The sequence below is a fragment of the Gossypium arboreum genome, chromosome 6, assembly GCF_025698485.1.
Source record: "Gossypium arboreum isolate Shixiya-1 chromosome 6, ASM2569848v2, whole genome shotgun sequence".
Lineage (NCBI taxonomy): Eukaryota > Viridiplantae > Streptophyta > Magnoliopsida > Malvales > Malvaceae > Gossypium > Gossypium arboreum.
This window is the reverse complement of record NC_069075.1, coordinates 29,203,905-29,217,977: the sequence shown is the minus strand read 5'-3', so window position 1 is coordinate 29,217,977 and position 14,073 is coordinate 29,203,905. Positions and strand designations below refer to the sequence as shown.

General features: G+C 35.3%; 1 protein-coding gene across 1 annotated transcript; it reads right to left on the bottom strand.

Annotated features, from left to right (window-relative positions):
- Positions 1-12,096: 12,096 nt before the first annotated feature.
- On the bottom strand, positions 12,097-13,753 carry LOC108485630 (CBL-interacting serine/threonine-protein kinase 20-like). The gene has a single exon (XM_017789483.2). It carries the CDS (start codon positions 13,592-13,594, stop codon positions 12,272-12,274), a length of 1,323 nt encoding a protein of 440 aa, XP_017644972.1. The 5' UTR covers positions 13,595-13,753; the 3' UTR covers positions 12,097-12,271.
- Positions 13,754-14,073: the final 320 nt, after the last annotated feature.

The window sequence follows — 14,073 nt, the reverse complement described above, 5'->3', positions numbered from 1 at the left end:
GCCCTTAATGCCAAACTTTGAAATTTCACCTAGCCATGCCTATTTTTGTCCAACTTAAAGTATAATGGTCTAATTACCATTTAAGGACCTCCAATTTAAAATATCATAGCAATTAGACACCTCTAGCTTCTAGAACACATATTTTGCACCTATTGCAATTTAGTCCTATTGGTCAAATTGGACACTCTATCGATAAAATTTCTTAACGAATTTTCATACAATCATTCAATCATACTGTAGACCTTAAAGTAATAATAAAATTTACATTTCTACTTCAGATTTGTAGTCCTAAAACCACTGTTCTGATTTGATCCAAAAATGAGCTATTACACAACTAGAGGAACATCAACCATGCAAAGAATCATCATAAAATATCACATAGGAATCGAGTCTAGAGACTCACCAGAGACCTACCATTTACCTCGGCCCTAATTTATGTTTCAATCTTCCCTCGCAAACCAACAGTAGCAACTGCTTAAAAGATCATGGAATTTCCATTAAAATTCCCATTATAGATAGTTTCCTAGTGTTTCAACTATATGCGACACTCATGCAAGGCCTTCCTCTCACACTCTATGATTCTTACATCTTTTAGCATCTTTAATCTTCAACAATCATAACATATAGAGCTTTAAGACTTACCAGAAGGTTAAATCTTCCACTAATTAAATGAAATCTTAGCTCTAGCTTAGCGAAGACAAAGAGAACATTTAGGTTAGAAAAAAGGACCAAAACGTCCAGTAGAAAGAAAAACCATCTGCGATGTCCCCCCTCTTTCACTTTATAGAAACTTTCGGTCTCTTTGATTTCCCTACCAAATCAGGGGGTACGTAAAAGAAAATTCGATGAATATGTACGTTACTATTTGATCAGACGTACATAGGGTCAAATCAATCTAATTGACTCTCAACTAATCTCATTACACGAACCAACTTGAAAAGTGTTCATGCAAACCGAGCATTCTATACCTTGGCGATGACTCGCGTATGTTATGGTCTTAAAGACAGTTAAGTCTCCTATAGCTTTATTATATACTTGGTAAAGTCTTCATACTCAGCCAAAACTTTGAGGCGTACTCTTTCTTCGCTTGAAGGTACCTTATAAATAAATCTTCAGATACTGCCAAACGGCAGATACTTTAATTCTAGTATATTCCAATACTTTAACTTGCCAGCAAGTTAGCAGGGTGGCAGATTATTCTATTGTAGTGCACCAAAGTAGTTAATATGCATACCTCACTAGCTTTTTTAGATCTACCATTTTTTGGGGTGTAAAAAGATTGACTTTCTTGTTGAGTATGATATTAGTGTTATTTTTAATGTTTTTTTTTCTTGCCTTTCTCATTTTGTCAGGATTGCAAATTCGAGGATGAATCTTTTCATAAAGGGATTGAATGATAGAAGCTCTAAAGGAAATGATGAACTAAAATACATATCCTATCAAAGTGATCCAATAGGAAGGTTCAAAACAAGGGAACTAAATGTAAGAATGAAAACATTTGTTTAAGTCTTTGTTAATGGACATCTTTAAGAAGATCAAGGAACTTCAAGGGAGGACAAGGATGTGTCCAAGAAAACCAACTTCTCAAATTGTGTTGGACATGGTTTGGATAAAAGTCCTACTTGAAGTAGGATTCTTCTTGAGTCTTACTTGAAGTTAGATTTTCAATAGTCCTAGTTGAAGTAAGACTCTTCATTCCTTGAGTTTTGATAAGGTTAAGATTTTAATTGAGTTTGGAATTTCGTAAAGTTCGACTAGCTCTAATAAATAACATTCTTAAATTAAATTCCAGAAGAATTTTAGTTTGACTATAATTTCTAACTAGGACTTTATTTATTTAAAAAGGTTCATATTTATTATTAAAGTTATTTTATAAATCAAATCACCTTTACTTGATTAGTTATACTAGGCTTGTTCTTAGGTGTCTTATAATATTATTTTACTTACGATTACATTGTAAAAATTCGGTTAACTTAAATTACCTCAAAGCACCGTGGTTGAATTTTGGTTAGTTTGATTAGGATAGGATTACTTAGTTTACTTGGGATCTATAAAGACCCAAGTTCGACCACCCCTTTTTATTCAAATCTTTTTTGTAATTAATATAATATAAGTCATTACTTTTTCTTAAGGTTGAGTGTCGGAAAAACTCATATTTAAAAATAGTTTATAGTGGAAAAATAAAAATTTAAAAATTGAGTTAATTTGTTATATTTATAACTATATTTTTTTCGAAAAGTATCTGCGCTTTGTGCGAGACGATTCCTAGACATTCACGGCATGCAATTGAACAACCTTCTCTGCTATTCTCATACCACGAATCGCTTCGAGTGTGGGCTCAAACAATCATGAATCAAACACAAAACCAAAAACAATCTCTTACTTTCAGTAGGAAATTAATTCTCTATAAATAGAAACCTATAAAATTGTTATTCCTAGAAAATAGAATTTATACTTAGAAAATAAATTTCTCACTAATTTCGGCCAGATTAACAATATCTCAAAGTTGTGTGTTTTTAACTCTACTAGTGTCATCTATTTATAAGGAGAGATCTGAGAATCCTGATTAAATTAGTAGATTACAAATAATGCTTATTTGATAATAAATAATAATAAAAAAAAAACTACTCTTCTAGTTTAACTAGGAGAGGGGGGCTACACACCCTAATTAAATATACTAGGGTTGTTGCCCCTCATATGTATTATGAGGGGGTTTTTGGCTTCTCCTGTATTGGGTTCAATTATATTTGCTTTTAAGGCTTTTAACCTAGCACTTTATAATTTAATTCAACCTAATACATATATTTTTTATTTTCTAAAATAAATATTATTTATTAATTTAATTAGATAAACTAATTTTCCAATTAAATAATTTTCTCAATCCAATTTTAATTCTATTAAAGTCATGACAACTTTACCATAAAAGAATTTATAAGAAAATATATTTGATTTCCATATTCAATGATTCATAATGAGCAATTAATTTTATTTTATTTTTAACTTCAATTATTTGATTAAATAATAATTCAAAAATTAAATTAATTCTCAAGTCATTTCCATATTTAGTAAGAAAACACATTCATTTTCGAGTGTAACTCATTTCTCTAAATTTATTATTTTCATTCATTTATGTTTATTTGATTCTTTATGCAATTCATTTATGGTTTCAACGAGCTAGTAGAAGGAACAATTGGACATATATAATTAGGGCTCAAATGATTTATAATTAAATTCTAGCTTTTCACCTATTTATTATAAACTCATTTAATCACAAAGTCATTCACTATAGTATCGTGACTGAACTCTCCCTAATTACATATCATTACGAAAGGTACTCGTTTAGTGCTCGTCCAATGGCATTGTCATAAGTGTGTTACCCTCATAGGATATCTTTAATCTATTTAGGATAAGTTTGTTCTCCCAATATGATCCTATTTTATCTTAGGGTAATCATTACATATTTCTTCATTAAAAGTCAGTTACTATCGAATAATAATTAAGTTATTCATCAAAAAGACAAATGACCAATGACCACATTTACTTTTCATCTATCATTAATGCCAATGATAGAATATCATTTACCAATTTATTGGATTATAAATTACACTATTGTGAATGATGCTACATGCTACAGAAGTCGTATACCCAACGCACTAGTTTTCATTTTCTTATCTATTTGAATTCAGGCTTTTACTTACATCAAAGTATATGAGTCACACATACATAGTCAATCATCCACTCAATATTAAGGTATGACACACTATAAACATCACAAGTGAAGAAATCTATAATTAGATTTAGGATTTATTCTACTTAGGTCCTATCCGATGTACTGTCAATATAGTCAATTACATCTATGTCTCTATCTTTTAAGAGTCATCCACTCTGATGCTTAAGACTAAACATCTCCCCAATTGGACTTGATAGACGATATATTAGTCTTTCAATTGGTTTGCTCATTTCCAATTAGACTAAAAACATGTTTAGATCCATCTATTAATATAAGTTATCTTTCCATATTACGATCAGACCAGGTAATACCAGTTAATATTCCTTAAACATTAGATAACTAGTAAGTCAATATTGCTTCCATTTTATTTTCCATGCAAAAATCATTGAAAAAAAATATAAAGGTATTAATGTAATTTATAGATATTTTATTAAATATTTCTTAAAAATGACAAAATACTACTTTTAAAACACCAAATCCCACGTGAGATTTAAAATTGTTCATTTATCAAATTTTCAAACTTGTAGTATTTTCAACTTTTCATTCCCAATGATAGACGTTTTTATTTGTTGGTTGATTAGGGTATTTATAGGATTATTTTCTCCCCTATTGACGTTTTTAAGCACAAATTAATTAGGGGTTCTATACGATTTATTATCTTTAATTTGCTTTCCAGCCTTAATTTGGATTTACAAGGAATTTCACATAACCGATTCAATCAACTCTTTTGGGCTGAATTAAGTTCTTTCTTTTTCCTACCTTAGTTCTTTTTTATTTTCACTTCTTATATAATGATTTAGTTTCATCTTTTCTTTACAGCCCTTATTTAGATTTCTAGGGTTTCTCAAAACCCAAATTCAAGTGCAATTTTTTTATTCAATTTACACACTACTGATAGGAATATATCAATCCCACGACATGCACATGGAATGAAAACCTCTTGTCTATGGAGCAAATGTCGGGATTCAATTAAACTCTGTTTAATCGTTTTATTTTATTCGAGTATTTTTGATTCATTCATTCTTCTTGTTTTAATTCCAAATTGGATATAGTCCCCAGAGGCCAATCAAATTCCAATTCTATCATAAATTGAACTTTATGAATCTTCTTATCCGCGTCACCTTTTTTAGTTAGATTTCATCCTTAACCATGGAATAAAATAGTTATATAATGAGCAGACCCTTGCTTCCTGAAGTTACTCAACAATTTTATAGTATGGACTTTGAGGCATCGAAGGAACCAGCTAGTTGTTTTGCCTGTATCGGGCAAGATTTTGGCATGTGGGCCTTAGACTTGGTTTATATGAATTAGGCGGATGCGATCAGCTTCTAGTTGTCATCACAAGTTTGCTTGGACTTCATGTTCACATGTTCCGCCATTTAGGGGGCCAATCATAAACTTTAATATAAAGGTAAGGACCCATTGTGGAGGAACCAAAATGTGTGGCATACGTTATGTCTTAGCTTGGTCTTTGGAAGCCCTTGAATTATTGTATCCCCAAAATTTCACGGCATTTAAGAAAATGAAAAGAACATGATGTCTTTCTGTTGTTAGAAATTTGTAATCAATTGTGTTTTAAGTCTCAAATATCTACTCCTATGGATGACAGAAGTGGTCCTCTATTTACCTAGAGAATAGAGCTGGTATAAAACACTTGTAAACAACTCAACGTTTGGTAAGAGGATTAGTTTTTCACATGAGTTAGTAATAAATTATTTATAATTGATTTTTAATTATTCACATTATTTATTTATGCTAAAATGAGGATTTTTTCTTAATTTGAAGATATTTTTTCTCAAATTTCAAATTTTCAATTTCAAATTTAAATTAATACTAATTATTTTATTTTTGTCATAATTAATATATCTATTACCGATAACAATGACTAATTCATTTTCCACAAATTCTTTTCAAATAAATAAACAACTAACTACAAAATAAACAAAATTTTTTTTGGTGAAAATAATATAAAAAACAAATTAGAACCTCCTAAAAGGGCCTAAAAGCTTGGTCTTGCTCAATAATCGAAACCACCAAATCAGGTGGAGCTTTAAGAAGTTGGAGGGATGCCTTCCAAGAGAGGCTAAGTTTTGCCAGTTGATCCGTAATTAAATTACACTCCCAGGGAACATACTTGATTTCCCATTGTCCTTCAGAATGCATAAGTCTTTTAATTTTTCTCAGGACTGTAATACCATAGTCCACTGCCACTTCCATAGTCAAAGCCCTTACCACATCAAGGTTGTCAGACTGAATTCGGAATTTTTTTGTAGCCCCTGCTTAGAGAGACGAGTATACCATCCAAAATGCCGCAAACTTCTGCCTCCAAGGGGGAATATCTACCCAGGTAGTGAGTAAATCCCAGAATCCAATTACCGCTCCTATCTCTGATCACACCTCCATTCTTGCATTTCACGAATCTCTGGATCGCCCCATCCACAAACAAGTGAACCCAATTCTTAGCCAAGTGCTGATGACCTTCATGAGTAGTTGTAAGAGGTGTAGCTTTAGTAAGAAACGGTTCAAAGTGCTGAGCCCAGCTGAGGGAAGACTTAATAATTTCAGAAGCCAGCCAATTGATGTTTTGGAAAATGAAAAGATTCCTATTCTTCCACAGTCTCCAAGCGACTATACCAAAGAGGCACGACCAAGTAGATCCCTTATCCTGCAACTTGTTATGGCAACAAAGATTAGAGAAAACCATAATTGAAAAGGGTCAAAAAAGAACCTGAAACGTCTTTCAACAAGAATAATGAGCATCCAAGCTTCCTTAGCCATCTGACAATCGCATAGAACATGCAGAATATCCTCAGAATCATGCCTACAAAGAGGGCACACACTACTCTGCCCAATTCCTTTCCTCAATTGATCAGCATTAGTAAGAAGCCTCTGTTTGGCTAGAAGCCAAAGAAAAAGACAAACTCTCTGCGGGCCTTAGTACTTCCAAATAGGTTTTCAAACATCATTAAAGGGACCCTAGGAACTTTCTTTTAAGGTCTAATAAACACTTCGGACGGAAAAGGACCCTGAACCAGAATGCGCCCAGATGGTCCTGTCAATACCCCTGTCAGGGTGCGGAGGTGGAATACTAACAATACGCACAATAATATCTTCAGGCAACCATAATCGGACCAAATCCAAGTTCCAAGTACCATCAGGTAGAACCCAATCTTTCAGATTGCACTCTAGATTAATACTAGAATGACCTACAGCATATGGCAAAAGAGGACGAACCTCAGGAATCCAAGCGTCTTTCCAGCTACGGATGGAAGAACCATCCCCAATAGACCAAATGAGGTTCTCACGTAGCAGTAGCCATACCTTAGAGAGAGAATGCCAAAGGTGAGAACAATTAGTTCTGTGAATGGAATCAGGAAGATGTTTTTTCCATCCATACTTCGACCGCAAGACACGAACCCATAAGGCGTCTTTTTGAGAGGTGAGATTAAACGAAGGAAAGAATTATTCTGATTAGAAAGATGCCTTAATCCAAGCCCTCAGCGAGATCTTGGTTTGCAAATGGACTCCCAACCTACCAACGCATTTTTAGCATGTCCCATAGAGCTTCCCCAAATGAACTATCTCGCAATCTTTTCAATCTCGTCACACACCCCCTTCGGGACTATAACAGTCTGCATGAAATGGCGAGAAGGACAAATTGAGCCAGCGTGACCTGCCTTGCAATGGATAGTTTCCTGGCTTCCCAATTCTGAAGTTTGCGTCGCACTTTATCAACAATAAAATTAAGGGTACTCTTAGTAACCCGATTATGTAAAAGAGGAACTCCCAAATAAGAACCCAAATTCTGAACCTTTTAGAAGCTAAAGGAATAGCTAATCTGGTCACATAAGCTCTCATCGACACCTTTGGAAAAGTACATATTACTCTTTCTAGCATTGACCATATGTCCAGAGAAGTCACAGAAGCTTTGAAGAGTTTCCTTAAGCAAGATAGCCTGATCTATCTCATCTTTTCCAAAAATAACAAGGTCATCAGCGAAAAAAAGGTGGGATAAGCATGGCCCTGATCTAGAAAGTTGAAACGGATGCCACCTTCCTGTAGATATCTCAGACTGAATAAAATGTCCTAACCATTCCATGTAAAGGATGAAAAGATAGGGTAATAAAGGACATCCCTATCTGATCCCCCGCACAGGCCTGAAGGATTGAGACAGAACCCCATTCCATAGGATTTGCATAGATGAAGAAGATATAGCACTCATAATTACCTTTCTAAGAAATTCAGGAACCCCAGTACCTACAAGAGTCACATCAATAAAGTCCCAGCTAATCCTGTCATAAGCTTTCTCCAAATCCAACTTAATGGCCATCCAATTCCTGTCAATTTTCCTACTACGCATCGAGTGGATAACTTCTTGCGCAATTAAGATATTGTCAGAAATGTTGCAACCTGCAATAAATCCAGCTTGCTCGGATGAAATATACTTCGGAAAACCTATTTGAATCTATTTGCGATCACCTTCATGACCAATTTATACATAACCGAACATAGACTGATTGGTCGAAATTGGCTGAAATCCTCTAGACACTCTTTTTTAGGAATAAGCACGATTAAGGTGTTATTGAGATCCTCCTCAATCTTATTACCAGCAAAGATCCCCTGGACCTAATTCCAAACCACCTCTCCAACGGAATCCCACTGACTCTAAAAAAATTGTGCTTGATACCCATCACTTCCCGGAGCCTTCAAAGGAGCCATATCAAAAAGGGCCTTCTTTATCTCCTTATTCGATACCGGCCTTTTAAGAAAATCAATGTCTTCATCCTTAAAACGAGGAAATACATCCAATGGAAAAGTACTCATAGGAGTAGGAGATTCACCATATAGTCTCTCAAAAAATCTAGCTGCCTCATCACTGAGAACACTTTGATCAGAACTCCACTCCCCATTAGTTATGCATAAAGCCAATATGTGATTAAGTTTCCTCCTTTGCATGGTGCGATTATGAAAGTACTTAGTATTACGATCTCTGAACTGAAGCCAGTCACATCTGGCCTTCTATCTCCAAATGAGCTCTTCATGATTAAGAACATTTTCCAGGTCATCTCAAACCTCCATCTCCAGATCAACAAGTCTACTAGAGGATGACCAATCCATAGCCTTCTGAATATTCCCAAGCGGCTTCATGAGATATCTCTTACGCGTTCTTAAAAATTCGTAGACAGACCTGTTCCACTCTTTGACATGAATAGTGAAGTCAGATAAAGAGTTAGCCATATTACCTGTAAATATCCATTTAGTACAGGCCAACTTGTTGAAATTTGTGTGTCTTGTCCACCCTGCAAGAAAACTAAAACGTCTCCCTTTTGGAAGGCTACGGACAGGGTTAGTAGAAATAAGAATAGGTCTATGATCCAATTTAATACGCGGAAGATGAGAAACTAAAGTATGCGGGAAAGCAGAGATCCAAGAATCATTTGCTAAAGCTCGGTAAATCCGTTCATGAATGTTACCTCTTTGCCAAGTAAAAGTTGGACCTATGAATCCAAGATCCTGCAGATTACAAGATTCGACAAAATTCCCAAAAAGCTTGCATCTTTTACCCATTGACCGATCACTCTTTTTATCCTTAGGAGAGAGAATAGCATTGAAGTCTCCTAAGATAAGCCAAGGTAATGGGTCGGGAGGTAAAACTTTTAATAAATCAGTCCAAAAAGTCTTGCTCTTAACCCTGTCAGAACTACCATACACAACAAAAATATAAAAAAGAGTTAAAAACAGTGTTGCCTTGTACAAGTAGGAGCATAAATTGAGGATGGTTATGCATAATATTAATGTGAATATTATCCTTCCATCCAAGCCAAATGCCCCCTGCAAAACCAATAGACTCAATGCGATGAGAGAAATCAAAACCCAACTTATCAATAATAGCATTAGCTTTTTTACCACTAACTCGTGGCTCCAAAAGACAAACAATATCTGGATTATGCTCAAGATTATACTCACAGAAAGCCCGTAAAAATTTACTACTCACGCAACCTTGGTAGTTCCAAGAGAAAAATAGATAAATTTAAATCCATAATAAAAGATAAAAAGGAACGAAAAGAGTAAAACTCTAAAAATTAAAATCAAAATATCCAAAAAAAAAATGAATCAATCTTGGATACTATTACCTGAACCTTGACCAACCACCTCTGAGTTAACACCTCGCAAATTGGAAACTGTATGAGCTAACCTGATTATAGAGTCACTCAAAGGAACTTTAAAGGAATTTTTATTTTTAAAATTAATCCCTTTCCCATGTGTAACTTTATTTATCTTTTTTATAGCCCCAAACCCTCCATCTTTAATAACCACCGACTTCTCCAAAGTACGTGGCTTATTACCCCCAAAATATGTTGTGTTCTTTTTCCTTAAAAAATTCCCTCCAGCTGATTCCTTCTTGTTGAAAGATACTGCAGTATGTTTCTGATGATCTAAGCCTCCAATAGGATCAGTGACTTTAATTTCAACCAATTCTGGCACCATCAAATTAGCTTTGTTCTGTATGCCTAAACATCACCATCATTATCCTCTTGTCCAACAAAAACAGGGTTAAGACAAGAATTATTCATATTCAAATAATTAGCAAAATTTGGAGATGAATTAAAACTTAGAGCATCGGTCGACGTGCTAATAGCATGAGCACTTAAAGACATAGAAAATCCCCCTGTAGTGTCAACTTGAAACCCAAATTTAGTGCTTGGTCTGTCCAGCACATTAATTCGACTTGACCCATTACAGGTAGTGGCCTTATCCAATGTGGCAGCATCCAGGCCTCTTGCACCATTAGCCTCATCATTAGCAGCAATGAAAGGGACTATTGGGCCTTCCATAGTAGGCCTGCTCACTTTATAAATCTCAGGCCCGACACTCTTTTTAACTCCCCATATCTGCTCCTTTCGCTTATTATTTTCCCTTATCTGCTCTGTAACTTTTCCAACATCTACCGCTTGACCCTCTGTTCCCTTATTTGTTCCAACATTCAAATTCAGATTTTCCATATTTGTCAAGGCATCAAAACGGGAGCCTGATTTTCCTTGATCCTGAAGATTCTCTTTACTGGAATTAATGTTCTTAGATTTACGCCTATTTTTATTCTTGAAAACCATCCATGGCCAGTACGCTGCTCTGTCTTCTTCGGTTGCCCTCTTCGCCAGAATATCACTGATTTGCTCCTTTCCGGATGATGATCCCAATTGCTCTATGACACAGAGCTCTTTTGTATGGCCATATTTTCCACAAGTAAAACAAATCGTGGGTTGAACTTCATATTCAACCTTTTGATGTAACCCGTTTACAAGGACTTGAGCAGTCAAGGGTTTATTGAGATTAATATAACAGCCATTCGGACAAACCTTCCCCTAGTTCTGCTGTCTGTATTGAAGTCCAAACGGACAACTTTACCGATCATACCCCCTATTTCTTCGAGTATTCTCATTTTATACAAGAACCCTAGAAGACCTAGTAGTCTTATCCAAGCTAACACCATGCTTGGATATGCTTGAAATGGAGTGAAATCCTTTGTCCAAGGTTGGACAGTCAGGTATTGTCCATAAATCATCCAAGGCCCCTGCGACAAAACCTTAGCATAGTCATCTAGAGATTGAAACTTAGCGAGAAAATATCCATTCTCAATGTCCATGAGATGGAAAAGCATGGAAGGGTTCCATAAACTGCTTATGCGGTTGTTTAAAGCTCCATAACCAATATTCCTTCCAAGCAGTTTTATGACAACTGTTTGCTCCATTTCTTTTTATAATATTTGTTGAATCCTCTCAGAAAAATCAATGGTAGGGATTCCATTGACCATAGATCTATGTATGTCTCCCTCCAGAATTTCTAAGTCAACATCGACACTGAAACCAGAAGAGACCACTCCAACCTTATTCAGATCTCCAGGATTAGTCCCCAACAATTTGTCCTTCCAGGAGATTGAAGAACTAGCTCTCGTTTCCACCAACATATCAGTGATTTCCCCATTATTATCTTCTTTGAATCTAACTTTCTTTGTATTAGGATCATCATCCACCCGCACTCCGCCACCATATTCAATCACCAGCAGAAAACAGATACCATCAACATCCAGAGCGTTTTCCATTCTAAAATATACAAATTTTTAATAAACGAATATGAAACTATTTTATATCTAACGAAACTTTTTTTCTCATGTTATGTGTTATTATAGTGTTTAACCACAATCCATCTCTCACATACATATTCGAAAAGAAATATCTCTCTCACATAATTCTAATATTAATTCCTGCCCTAAATTTATACAACTTAATACTAATATTTATTTATTAACTAAATTTAACTACCAGTAATTTTAACTAATAAAAGGAAAATTACAAAATTTGAGAGAATTTTAGTAGAAAGGTTAATTTGTTAATTATTTACACATCTTCTTACATTCATAAACTAAAATTTGGAGCTTAATTACAAAAGGCGAGAAAAGAAAAGAAATTGAAATTCGGAGAGGGTAAGAAGCTCCCTAATTAGCTGCTACCACAGTATAGTTGTTGGTTGGAATACGAAAACTCAAACCAGGTTCTGGGTATAATTGTTGCTGCCTTGCCAAGCCCACACTATATCCTTGAGCGACGGCTTCAATTCTTTGTTACAGAAATTCTTGTATTCCAAAGTATCCCCAGCAGTTTTCTTCAACTCCACCACATAAAACGAAGCGGTAACTTCAAAGATCTCAGCATCTATACCAAGCTGTCCCTTTCTCCCTTCCTTACTGCCTTGCAATTTCACCTTCCCATCCTTGTTCTTGATGCTAAAACTCTCGGTCTGGGCTATTTGTTGAAATTTTGAAACGATATCGCTGGCTGGTTTTCTAGTGGTGAACCGTGAGCAATCCCTTTGGTTCAAATCTTTCTCAAACAAACCTGATAAGTTTAAACCTTGTGAAAGAGATATAATGTCGAAAGCATTGAAATAACTCGGCCTAACCGGGCTTCTCGGCTCCCAAGAACCAGAACTATCGTCGGTAATTAACGAGTCTAAGGTACGGGGTTGAGGGGATGGTGGTGGGATATCAATATGTTTATACCCTTTCCTAAACCAACAATTTTCCATTAGCTTAGCCACAGTGATTCTTTGGATTGGATTGGGTTCAAGAATCCTGGAAAGAAGCTTCCGAACTTGGGGAGAGAACCACTGTGGGCACTTGAATTCTCCTCTACTTATCTTTCTATACAGTTCCATGAGATTGGAGTGTTGAAAAGGGAGAAAACCAGCCAACAGAGCGTAAAGAATGACTCCACAAGACCAAATATCAGCCTTGGCTCCGTCGTAGCCTTTGTGGTGAATGACTTCGGGTGCAACATAAGCTGGAGTTCCGCAAGTGGTGTGAAGAAGCCCATCTTGTCTGCTTGATTCTATAAACGCACTCAGCCCAAAATCCGAAACCTTGAGATTCCCATTTTCATCGAGGAGGAGATTCTCGGGCTTCAAATCCCGGTGATAAACACCTCTGCTATGGCAGTAATCAACGGCAGCTATCAATTGCTGGAAATAGCGTCGGGCGTCATCTTCCTTGAGCTTCCCTTTAGCGATCTTGTTGAAAAGCTCACCGCCTTTAACATATTCCATCACGAAATATATCTTTGATTTGCTAGCCATTACCTCATAGAGTCGAACAACATTGGGATGTTTAACGAGGCGCATAACTGAGATTTCACGCTTGATTTGATCTATCAAACCTCCTTTCATTATCTTCTCTTTATCGATGGTTTTAATGGCGCAGCTTTCGCCGGTTCTTAGATTCCTGGCTTGGTAAACCTTGGCGAATGTCCCTTGACCCAGTAATCGTCCCACCTCAAACCTTTGCATCAATACTGTCCCTTTCTTCTCCATTTTGTGATGATCTCCTCACTGCTACCAAAATTTTAGGCTGAGGATCCTACAACCAACACACTCTTTTTGTTGTTTTTCCTGAGTTTCCACAAATCAGTCAAACTAGAAGAAAGGAGGAGAGAACAAAATCTTAGTCTGTTCAACATCTATTCTATGCCGTAGGGATGGACACAATTTCTCCTATATATAGTAAAATATTTACAGTGCTGATAAATTATTTTAGTAAAAAATTATATAAAATCGTGATTATACATTATTTTATCTCTTTTAGAAAGAGAATAATAAATTAAATTTTTATTTTTGATTTTTAACTTTTTTTTTACAAAAATTTAAATTTAACTAAAAATACTAAAAAGTAAGAGGAAAATTTTGATTTATTATTTTTTATTAAAAAATAAGAATATCGTAAAATTATACTTTCATACCATTTTTTTCTTAATCAGTTTTACGATGTGGATACTTTTCACCGTCATCTATGA